The sequence below is a fragment of the Zootoca vivipara genome, chromosome 5, assembly GCF_965207765.1.
Source record: "Zootoca vivipara chromosome 5, rZooViv2.hap1.1, whole genome shotgun sequence".
In the NCBI taxonomy this organism is placed as follows: domain Eukaryota; kingdom Metazoa; phylum Chordata; class Lepidosauria; order Squamata; family Lacertidae; genus Zootoca; species Zootoca vivipara.
The window spans coordinates 6923421-6936127 of NC_142588.1; the positions used below are offsets into that span (position 1 = coordinate 6923421).

Consider the following 12707-nt stretch of genomic DNA (forward strand, 5'->3'; position numbering starts at 1 on the left):
CTCGGATTAATCTCTCTGAAGGTTAGTGTGAGGAAAAAATGGGTGCAGCGTTGGGGCATATCTATGGGATTAAGAACCCAATAAATAAAAGGAGTATAGGATAAAATTTATAATAACATAATGAATCATTTAATTCTTTTTAAAAGAGAGAGAAGACAGGAGCTAGCCTGCCTCCTGACTTGAAAGCAAAGTCTGTGCCTTGACTAAAGACACTTTGTGTAATGAGTTTATGGCAAAGGTGAGATTTGCACTCGGGACTTGGCCTCTACGCAGTGCCAGATTTACGTATAAAATAAACAAGCTATATCGTAGTTTAGGGACCCACTTTCTTGGGGGCCTCCAAAAAATGTAACGGAAAAAAACCTGGATGTACATTTACAAAATATAATATAAAAAACAAATAAAATAAAGCCTACCGCAACAGTGTTTTGTGTTGTGTTGTGATAGGCTCGTATTTGTTATGTGCAAATGGCTTTAGATACCTATTAGGTCCATAAATTACCATATAGCACAGGCATCCCCAAACTGCGGCCCTCCAGATGTTTTGGCCTACAACTCCCATTATCCCTAGCTAACAGGACCAGTGGTCGGGGAAGATGGGAATTGTAGTGCAAAACATCTGGAGGGCCGAAGTTTGGGGATGCCTGATATAGCATATATTCAACACAGAAAACAGCGACAATTTGTTGTTGACAAAGGACAGCTGGACATATAAAGGGCCCCATTACCTTCAGTAGCTTAGGGCCTCATCAAACCTAAATCTGGCCCTGCCTCTGCTCTGTACCAGCCAGCAGGGCCAGGCCCCCCCATGAAATCTCTGCGGTGAATGAGACAGGATTGAACAGAGGAAAGAGTATTCAGACATGGAAGCCCTGCTCCTGACCTCTCTCCAGGGACAATTCACGGGGTGGAGGAAGAGAATAGCACCTGCATATTCCCGCAGTTACACCCTTCCCTTCCCTAATCCACCCTTATCCCACGAGGCTTATTGTAAGAGCTTTGTGACAGCTCTCATTATTCTGTGCCTGCAGGGCGTTATAGAAAATTGCCAGCTGCTGAAGACATCCACTGTGTTTTCCAAATGTCATCACTTGGTTGATCCTGAGCAATTCGTTGGCCTCTGTGAAGAAGACATCTGCAGATGTGCCCAGGATAGGAACTGCCACTGTCCTGTTTTTCTAGAGTACGCCAGAAACTGTGCTCGGCAAGGTGTGATTCTGGAAGGGTGGCCTGCCAGTGCTGCATGCAGTAAGTTTCCAAGACTTGGTTTCTAGAATATCCCATGGATTGATTGGGAGAGTTTTGAAACACTAGGAACGTAGCTTGAACTTCCAGTTCCGAGCAAAAAGCTGTCACGATTGCCTAAGGGCATTGCTCTGACCTTGCATCTCTCATGGTGCAAGCTATTTGTGGGCTGTTTCTTATCCATGCTTTTCAACAGAGATGTGTAACCATTGGAAGGGACTGTCATGTGGTGTCACTGCCACTGTGCTAAGGATACACAGGACCTCTTTGTCTTTTCACCAAACCCGTTGGCAGTGGCTGAGTCCCTGAATTTGGTCTGCACCAAATTATGGGTTAGATGAGGGCTAGCAATACAAAACACAATCCAGATAGGTCAAAGGCTATGATAGTGGACTGGCCTTGGGCAAGAGGGTTTTTGCTTTCATCTGTCCTGTATAGCAGTGTTCCTCAACCTTGGGCCTCCAGCTGTTCTGGGACTACAACTCTCATCATCCCCAGCCACTGGTCCTGCTAGCTCAGGATGATGGGAGTTGTAGTCCCCAAACAGCTGGAGGCCCAAGGTTGAGGAATACTGCTGTATAGGATTAAACTCCCTCTAAAGGACTCCGTTAAGTACTCCTGCATTGTTCTTTTTCACAAGCTTGGACAGGTGAGCTATAAATAATAATAATAATAATAATAATAATAATAATAATAATAATAATAATAATAATATTTATTTATACCCCACCCTCCCTGGCCAAGACCGGGCTCAGGGCGGCTAACACCAAATATAAATACAGTAAAAACATTTTTTTAAAAACCCAAAGAAACAGTTGATTGAAATATAAATTAGAATACAGTTTAAAATGCAGCTTTAAAATGGAGCCTCGTTTTAGTGGCACCCCTTAGATCAAAGCCATAAGGGGAGAAAACGTCAAATATTCACCGGGGCCAACTATCCATGCTGGTCCTACATGGGCCAGCAAAAAGAGCCGAGGGAAAATTTATATACTGTACTAAATCCCTAGTTGTGTGGGTGCTTTTCTCCATCAAAATTGCCCTCGGTCATCCATTGGAAATCTCTCATATCAAATGCTGTAATGTGCTCCTCTGAGGGCTTGAAGACAATTCATAAGCTTCCGCTGATGCAGAATCCTGCTGTGGGAGAGGGCTACATAAACCGGGCCTTAGCTGCTCTGACTCCCTATTAGCTTCTAGGTCCAGTTATGAGTGCTGGTGAAGACTTTTAAAGCCCTATTTAGTCTAGTGCCTCTTTACTACAGATCTTCACCCTCCCCTCATCTCCAAATTGTGTACAGAGGCTCCAAATTTTGCAGTGATTTTTCTGCAGATTATTTTTTGCCATTTCATAAATTCATTTGTAACAATGAATGGGTGCCTATTGCTAGTACAGTGGTACCTCGGTTTATGAGCACAATTGGTTCCGGAAGTGTGTTCATAAACTGAAGCGTTCATAAACCGAAGCAAACTTTCCCATTGAAAGTAATGGAAAGTGGATTAATCTGTTCCAGATGGGTCCGCAGCGTTCGTAAACCGAAAATTCGTAAACCGAGGTGTTCATAAACCGAGGTTGCACTGTACATATCAGGCCGACTTAGCAGTTTCAAATGTTTTTAAAAATACAGTAGCTTTCTTTACTGAATACAAGTAACACAAACACACTGCATTAGGGCTACTCTCTAGGGCAGCGGTGGCCACAAAGGTGCCTTGCAGATATTGTTGAACAGCAGCTCCCTTCAGCCCAGCCTAGCCAGCATGCTCAGAGGTCAGGGACGATGCTGGTTGCAGACCAATAATAACATCTCAGAAAGACCAGGTTGGCCACCTCTGTTCCAAGGCATCAGAACATTTCCCAATGCAAATCACCATAATTTGCAACAATAACAGTCAGGCATTCACCTTTGTATCACAGAAGCTGGAGACAGATTCTAATTGTTTCCAGAGAGCAAAAGGCAGAATGAAAGAACACCCATTGCATGCCCGCTCATCTCACTGTTAGCCATAGCTAATAGCTGTTTGCAGGTTTTGGTGCTCCTTGAAAAATGATTTGGCCAGAGATAGAACAAACAAACTGCATGTTTACACCATGGAAAGCAAACTATCTCTTGAGCCACATTCAGTTCCTGTCTGTCTCCAGAACTAAGTTTTCAGACGTTCACAAACGTTTCTTGGAATTTCAACATTCACACATGATGGTTATTTGCCAAATGTTCACTGTAATACGTTATCTGTTTTGTATGTGTAAGTTTACCTCCTTAGAAGTGGTTTAAAATAAAATAAAATACGAGAAAGGAATTGACCAAATAAAATATCCACCTTTCTGTATCATAAAGGAGAGTGCTAGTAGATTCCTAAAGGGTTTGCCTCTCATATCCCTGCAACTTTTCCAGGGCCAGGATGTCCAGTTGGCTTGGAGTATAAGGAGTGCACATCCCCTTGTGCCAAAACCTGCCAGAGTTTGAATATCAACGAAGTGTGCCAAGAAAAATGTGTTGATGGCTGCAGCTGCCCTGGTAATTTATTTCCTGATTTGTTTACAGAGCCGATCTTTGAGCAGTAGCATTTCCCATTTCATTTAAAGAAGAAAACTGGTGTCTGTTTTCAAATGTTTAGGAGTATTTATTTCTCTCTCTTCTCCTTCTCTCATTCTCTGTCCCCCAGATTAGGCGGTTTGCATACAGCCTACATGTATTTTATCAAAGAGCTACTATTAAATAAAAAGAAATAAAGGTCTATGTGAGTTCGGCGATGGATGAGGATCCATTACTTCTTTCCCTTTGCCTGCAAAGTCTTAAGTCGCTTCTGAATTATTTCTAAGTCATTCCAGCTGTTAGGGAAAGAAAATGAAGAAGTAATACTGTGAGAGGCTTTTTAATTGAGCCTGGAGATGTAAGAGTATGTATTCTTTTCAACTAGACATACATTGGGTAGTATACTAGCTCTCTGATTAGAGTTGTTTTCACAGCTCAGCTAAGGCAAACTTTGTTTGCTAGGGCAATGGTATTCAGGGGACCTGTTCCATATTGACTTGTCTGCTGAGGAACGCCTACGAAGCCCCAGTTTATCACAGAATATTGTAGGAGCACATTAAGGTCAGGGGTGGGCAGAAGGTATATTGGCATCTGCTGGTAGATCTCTGAGTGATTTGTAATAGTTTGGCAAGGGTTTCTGACTTGCAGTGGTTTAAGGTAGCATCAACAAAACTACTCTTTCCACCTTAATTGTACTAGTTACAGGTAGGTAGCCGTGTTGGTCTGACGCAGTCAAAAAATAAATAAAAAATCCTTCCAGTAGCACCTTAGAGACCAACTAAGTTTGTCATAGGTATGAGCTTTTGTGTGCATGCACATATCTGAAGAAGTGTGCATGCACACGAAAGCTCATACATATGACAAACTTAGTTGGTCTCTAAGGTGCTACTGGAATGATTTTTTTTCACCTTAATTGTGTGTGTGTGTGTGTGTGTGTGTGTCTGGCAATCTCTGCCAACCTAGAAGTTCAAAAGCATGTCAATGCAAGTAGATAAATAGGTACTGCTGCGGCATTTCCATGCGCTCTGGTTTCCGTCACGCTGTCCTGTTGCGCCAGAAGCAGTTTAGTTATGCTGGCCACACAACCCGAAAAGCTGTCTGCGGACCAACACCCTTGGCCTGAAAGCAAGATGAGCGACGCAACCCCATAGTCACCTTAACCATCCAGGGGTCTTTTACCTTTACCTTTACCTATCTCTCTATCTCTTTATATGTAGAAACATAGAAATCCCTTATAAGTTTGCAAGGAAATTCCAGCACAGTTTGAAAATAATTGTGCTAGGGTGAAAGATGCCAACTGATAAACATTTATGACTTGTGTCAATCTTCTTCCTTAGAATTTAGGGTTAAAATGGTTTTGTAGATACTAACAGTGTTTTTGCTGGGCTCTCTAGAGGGCAAGCTGCTTGATGGAGATCTCTGTGTTGACAGCTCTGACTGCCCCTGCCTACATTCAGGCAAGCGCTACGCTCCCGGCTCTTCTGTCTTCCAGGACTGCAACTCATGGTAAATAGAATAATGTGATCCACAATGGTAATATTGTCACAGGCAGTGAAACCCTGTGTGATTATCCCCATAATAGGCACTTACATTTCTGGCCAACTCATTGGTTATATACACTGAGGACCAATCTATACATGCAGCCAAATCAAGTCCTAATGTTTATTTTGGATTGTGGTGCTTTAGATGTACAGTTCAGTTCCACAGCACCAAAAACACCCAAGAACAAAAACTCCAATCAACCGACACATAGAAAGCTAGCAAGTGAGGGAGGAGACATCAGTCTAGCTGTCTCCCATATACAGTATGCTATTTTTCTATGTGCAAGGAACTTCATGATGGGGAAACATTCAGGCATGAAGCTCCATGACTGGAGCATGAAGTGGTAGTATGGGGTTGATTCTCCTGTATCTCAGTGTGTAAAATAAGTGCCTAGGCCATAACTATAGATCAGGGGTGGCCAACTCCCAATAGACTGTGATCTACTAACAGAGTTAAAAACTGGCAGTGATCTACCCACTTTGGGGGGGTTCAGGTTAAAGTTGAACTTTTTTTAAGGAAGGAAAGCCCTGTTTTGGGGGGGTTCAAGTCAATGTTGAACTTTTCTAGGGAGGAGGAAGGACCGTTTTGGGGGGTACAGGGCAAAAATGTGGAGCTTTTATTATGGGGAGACAAAAGTTGTTGAGCTTCTTTGTGGGGAGCCAGGGATCTATCAGTGATCTACCACGGACGCCCAGTGATCTACCTGTTGGACGTGCCTGCTATAGATGATCCTGCATAATAAGTTTCAACACACTCATGCATGTGCTTAAGGCCTTGGGCACTATTATTATTATTATTATTATTATTATTATTATTATTATTATTATTTTATTACTTGTATACCACCCTTCATCTGAAGAGCATAACATAAAAGATTAAAGGGAACTTTGTTGAATAATAGCATGAGAAGTGAGATATAATGAAATAAAAAGAATGTTAAAATATACCTTCCCGAAAAAACCGGAGGCCTTTCTGTTGGGGCTGATGGGAAGTGAAATTAAGAAAAAATGACCAACGGTTATTCATGTTATTCACTGCTGCCGGAATGGTACTAGCCCGAAGGTGGAAAACAACAGAGATTCCAACAGTAGATGAGTGGAGGGCTAAATTGATGGCATATTCAGAATTGGCAAGGTTGACGGGAAGAATAAGGGAACAAAAAGATCAGAGATTCAAAAAGGAATGGAGCAAATTTGTAGATTACTTAAAGGAACATTTTAAAAATGTGAAAACACTAGTACGGGGGTCAGCAAACTTTTTCAGCAGGGGGCTGGTCCACTGTCCCTCAGACCTTGTGGGGGGGCGGACTATATTTTGAAAAAAAAAAAATGAACGAAATCCTATGCCCCATTAATAACCCAGAGATGCATTTTAAATAAAAGGACACATTCTACTCATGTAGAAACACCAGGCAGGCCCCACAAATAACCCAGAGATGCATTTTAAATTTTAAAAAATTCTACTCATGAAAAACATGTTGATTACCGGACTGTCCGAGGGCCAGATTTAGAAGGCAATTGGGCTGCATCCGGCCCCCGGGCCTTAGTTTGGGGACCCCTGCACTAGTAGGATTAACATGAAAACTGCAACATAAAAGAAAGAAAGTCATGTCTCAAAAAATAATAAAAACTACTTAAGGGAAAAGACAGGGATAAAATGAAGAAAGCGCATAAAAGTTGAGAAGAAAATGGAAAACCAAGGAGAGGAAAGAAGGAAGTCAGGTTCGGCACAACATCTGTATATATTGGAATGTATTATTAGGACAGATATGTGTACAGACTTGTTTAAATATTTTTTGAATTTTTTGTGATACCTTCCTTTGGATGTTTTGTTTTGTATATGGAAAAACAATAAAAATGAATTGGGAAAAAAAAGAGAAGTGAGATTTAATTGAGTAGGATCTGGGCTTCCAGAGAAGGATCCCTCCCCCCCGGGGACAGCCCAGTGCAAAGTCCCCAGGAGCTGCTTTTAGCCGCAGGGAAGTAGGCATGCAGGTACTAGAACAAGCATCTGTGTGGCTTCCCATACCTTGTGTCAATTGTCCCGTCAAATTCATCTCCTTGACTGCTAAAGAAAAAGACCTTTGGTGATCCCATCACAAATCTCCATGTCATGTGTGCTTTAGTATGAATAATGATAGGCTGTGTTCAATTTGTCCATGTATCTAAATAATAATAAAAAAATGTATTTTTCAGTATTTGCAGGCATGGCACCTGGATCTGCAGCAATGAACCTTGCCCAGGTAGGTTGATATTGAATAACCAGTAAGTGAATCAGCACAATCTAACTCTCAAGTGTCTCACATGGCAAATAGTATCTTGCTCTCTGTTGTGGATTTTATTTATGAAGGAAAGATACATATTTCTACCCCTTTGGTGAACTCAAATTTTAAACTAGGTATTTTGTGATGGCACACTGAAGACCCTTGATAAGTTGATACAAAACACACACACACAAAATGCTGAAATACATGCACTGTTTAAATTACACTATTTTAATGAGTTGATATTTTTGTTATGAGGTGTGCGTCTGAACCCACATGCCTGTCTAACACTCATGTGTATTCCTGTTAGGATCCTCAACAGATGTTGGAACACATGTCTGTTATGAATATGTGTTTCTGCCCTTAACCATATGCCCCATACACCTGAGGAACAAAGGAACTTTGGTTTATTATGCAGAACTGAAAATGACAGCAATATATTTATTGCAATATTCAGACCAGATTGAGGGACATTGAAAAACAAAACACCAAGTCAGCTGTATATAAAATTTGCTCCTCCAAGTTCTATGGTTTAAATACAACATATAACAGGGCCACTTATATCTCAAAATTAATAATTCCAGTCCCATATGTTAGCCCGATTGAACGTTTTCCTCTCAGCTTTTGTCAAGGGCAGATGTTTAAACATACCCAAAAATGATAGACATTGCACATGTTCTTTGAATGTGTCGAACACTGTAGAACATATCCTTTTCTACTGTCCATTGTATAACCAACTCTGCAAATGCGTGCTATCCCCTTTTTTGGGTAGTCTAATATCACGGCACAATGAAAATATCAGATTCTATCTATCTGACATTAACCTGGAAGTAACTGCATGGGTGGGGGGCTGGCTGAGTTTTCATCAATTGTATCTCTCAGAGTGGTGAATGGCACTAATTGTGGGAAGAAATCCCAATGCTATCTAATCCTTGTCATTATATAGTTTACATGGCTGTTTATTTGCATATATTTTAAAATTTTATATATGGATGTTTTGTGATCTTTTATGAAGGCCTATTCTTGTAATGCCTACAAAGGCAAAGGAGAAGAAGAAAATGACAGTGTGTCTCGATGCTGCTTTCAGACAGCAAGGCTACAATAAAATTGGGCAGCAAATCACACATCATACACACCTTGATCTTGAGAGTAAAAAGGACCCCAAACTATCCCAGAAACCTACAAAGTGAGTGCGACGACTTGCCACAGACCTATGCTAAAAAGAAAGCACAAATAAAGGAGTGAATTGAGTATATCTGATCTGGAACCCTAACGGAACACAAAGGGGTTGCCCAAACCAACCAGAACTGTAGATAAGATGAGATAAGATATCTTTATTGTCATTGTCCCCTTGCGGGAACAACAAAATTACTCAAGATGTCTTGCCTTAAAGGGGGACTTGTAACTGCTGCCTCTCACGTTGTTTTTGCTGCATCAGCAACGCTGAAGATACATTGCTGCTGCGTATTTAAGTGCAAGTCCATTGTAGGTAAGCACACTAGTACTAAGACCTACTAACTATAAGAAGATCAAACCTATCCATTCTGAAGGAAATCAGCCCCGAGTGCTCACTGGAAGGACAGATCCTGAAGCTGAGGCTCCAATACTTTGGCCACCTCATGAGAAGAGAAGACTCCCTGGAAAAGACCCTGATGTTGGGAGAGATGGAGGGCACTAGGAGAAGGGGACGACAGAGGACGAGATGGTTGGACAGTGTTCTCGAAGCCACAAACATGAGTTTGACCAAACTGCGGGAGGCGGTGCAAGACAGGAGTACCTGGCGTGCTCTGGTCCATGGGGCCACGAAGAGTCGGACACAATGAATGACTAAACAACAACAACATTGCTACTTGTCACAACAGAGATCTTTCATCTCATGATTACTATTGGCACATCCTATTTTATCTTACCATCCCACTTGATACCAGCTTTCTTAGTTCCCAGGCCTAAAAATGTTTAAAATTCAGGCCCAAAGATCTCAGTGATACTTTTGAGCAGTTATTCTTACAAGGGCAACCAGAGAGGAATATGCTTTGAAGCGGACACCTGTCCAGCCCAGCCATTTGAATCGGGAATATCTTAGTATGATCGTGAGAACTCTGCTTTAGCTTGAAGTCATGTTGTTTAAAGCAGAGGGGTCTTTCCCATAGGGCTTAGTGGCTCGTTGCGCCAGGGCACCGGCCTCTCAGGGGCGCCCCAGCGAGTGGGGGAGCTGCGCAGCTTTGCCGGTAGCCTCCCCTTTCCCTGCATGCCAGCCAGATGGTTGGCGGGGCGCAATGAGCCACTAAGCCCTATGGCTCCTCCTCCTCCTCTCCCTCAGCCGCAGGAATCCCCTCAGCCGCCGCCCGCCGAGCCGCCGTCATCTGAGGCAGGGAGGGCGTTGGTGGTGGGAGCGGCTCCTGAGGGGCCTCCTCTGTGTCGCCAGTGCCTGCCGCCGCCGCACCACCACTCCCCAGGGCACAGGCAGCGGTGTGGAACCGCCTCGTGCTTCTCGGGCTGCTGGGCAGCAGCAGCGAGAGCACTGGCAGTGGGCTGTCGTTGTCAGGCAGCGGAGGAGGAGGAGGCGCCCTGGAGCCTCGCAGGCCAGCGCGGGGTTCCAGAGGTATGGCCAGCCGCGCTGCGGCCACCACATTGGCGGTGTCTTCTGTGGGCGGAGGCTCCTGGGGCCACGAGGTGATCTGAAAGTTTGTGTATAGTTTGCTGGGGATAGAGAGAAGGCTGATTGGTCTGTAACTTGCTGGGTTCGATGTGGGACCGTTTTTGTATATTGGGATGATTATCGCCTCCGCCCATCCTTTGGGGAAAAGACCTGTAGAGTCAATGAGAGAGATGAGTTTCGCCAGCAGTGGAGCCCACCACCCAGCATTGGTCTTCAAAAATTCTGCTGGGATATAGTCAATGCCAGGGGGCTTGTTATTCCTTAGCTGAGCGATCAGGTTCTTAATCTCCTCTTTAGATACTGGTGGCCATTGCGGTAGAGCCTCTAGTTGAACACTTAGCATGTTAGTCTTGGCTTCCCCGTGATGGAATAGTGATTGGAAATATCGGGCCCACGCCTGAGGTTCTACAGTGCAGATGGGACCATTACACTCCTGATTCATTAAGCAGGAAATTGTGCGCCAGTGAGACTAAGGGCTACCTTTTAAACGATAATCATAGTCATACGATCCTTTTATCCATGTTGTTTTTAATTCTACAATGCGTGTATTCTGTTGCTATGGCTGTTGGCTATGCAAATAAAGTTTATTGATTGATTGATGGGGCCCCGAGTTCTATATTCTGGGAAAGGGAGGGGGCGCCGGAGGGATCTTTGCGACACGGCGCCAGATGTGCTCAAGACGACCCTGCTTTAAAGTCAATTTTTGGTGCTGTTTCTTTTCCAGGTGAATGCTCTGTCACTGGCCAGTCGCATTTCAAGAGCTTTGACAACAAGCATTTCACCTTCAGCGGCATCTGTCATTACTTGTTTGCCAGAGATTGTGCAGAGGACACCTTTTCTGTTTTCATAGAGACTGTCCAGGTAAGAGCCTCTTCCTTGAAAGGAAAAACAAGGGCTGCCTCTTTCACTGAAAAACACACCGACCGATTTGAGAAAGTGCTTGGGCAAACAACATGTTGCAGAGAGCAAAGCTGAACATGGCAGTCTGGGGTGTTGTGTTGTGTTGTGTTCTTGTGTTGTGTTGTGTTGTGTTTTTAAATGGCAGCCTGGTGTTGAGTTTTCCTTCTTCCCCTCCATAAAGTTAGATCAGGCCATCTTGTGTCCTGACATTATTACAGTGAGATTTACATTGAGACTATTTGTATAATGGCAGCAGCTCACTTGTGTATCAATATGCCCCATGGTAGGTTAGGCAAGATGCTAGATTGTAAAGAATAGAGACTTCCCATGGATGACTTAATTGCAATACCATTTTCACATTTGCAAATGAACTGGGTGTTTTGCTTTAGCATACATGCCAGTGCTATCAGAGGTAAATATATGAGTGTCTGTCTCTTTTTAGAAACATGGAACATACCAACACAGAAAATTTATATTGGTTTTATATTACTACATTATAGCGGTTATGGTTCTCCGCCCTCAGCTTGGTGCTGATAAATTCTCTGTCCTAAACCAAAATTTCAATTTCCTTCGGAGAAGGAACAGCTGCTAAACCAGACATGCCCACTCGCCCTCATGCAAAAAGACGCTTATTACTTCTGCTGCTGACCACTGTGCTGTTATTTGGTCACATGTTTTATTAAAAAAAATATTTTATATTTTTAGACATTGCGGGGGAATAACTCTACAACAAATTAGTAATGCGCTGTTATTTTATCGTTATTTATTCTATTGATCTTTTGTGTTTCGTTTTCTGTTCTGTAACAAGACTGGCTGTGGACAGATAGCAATTTTAACATTGGTTCAAGTATTACTTGCATGGTCTCACGGCAACTGATGGACTGAGGCTGCAGCTAAATCAAAATTGCAATGCTAATTTAATGCTTGGATTTCTTTTTAGTGTGCTGATGACCCTGATGCAGTGTGTACCAAATCAGCATCCGTCCAGCTTCTGGAGGAGAACAGCATTATTAAACTGAAACACGGTGGTGTCATTTCTTTGAACGGGCAGGATGTACAAATCCCTTTTACGCAAGGTGTGTTCTGTGTCATGTTACTAAGTGTATCTCAGACTGGGCCAGAATCTGTGCTTTTCTGCATTACCAGCAGGTGGTGCTGTGGTCTAAACCACAGAGCCTAGGGCTTGCCGATCAGAAGCTTGGCGGTTCGAATCCCCGCAATGGGGTGAGCTCCCGTTGCTCGGTCCCTGCTCCTGCCCACCTAGCAGTTCGAAAGCACATCAAGTGCAAGTAGATCAATAGGTACCGCTCCAGCGGGAAGGTAAATGGCATTTCTGTGTGATGCTTTGGTTCACCAGAAGTGGCTTAGTCATGCTGGCCGTATGACTCGGAAGCTGTACGCCAGCTCCCTCGGCCAGTAAAGCGAGATGAGTGTCGCAACTCCAGAATCGCCCGCGACTGGACCTAATGGTTAGGGGTACCTTTACCTTTACCTTTAAGGGAGTGGGCTCATATCTCCCCCCTCCCTACCCCAGGCAGCTTCTGGCCCACTATTTAATATTAGG

The 12707-nt window shown here is 43.4% G+C and overlaps 1 protein-coding gene across 1 annotated transcript in view; it reads left to right on the forward strand.

The window, feature by feature from the left end:
- VWF (von Willebrand factor) overlaps window positions 1-12707 on the forward strand; it is a 158022-nt gene that overhangs the window by 20654 nt on the left and 124661 nt on the right. Inside the window, exons 7-12 of the mRNA XM_035138705.3 lie at window positions 1032-1248; window positions 3639-3761; window positions 5174-5285; window positions 7517-7563; window positions 10968-11104; window positions 12084-12219. Coding sequence (XP_034994596.2) covers window positions 1032-1248; window positions 3639-3761; window positions 5174-5285; window positions 7517-7563; window positions 10968-11104; window positions 12084-12219 — 772 coding nt within the window. The remainder of the gene's footprint in view (window positions 1-1031; window positions 1249-3638; window positions 3762-5173; window positions 5286-7516; window positions 7564-10967; window positions 11105-12083; window positions 12220-12707) is intronic.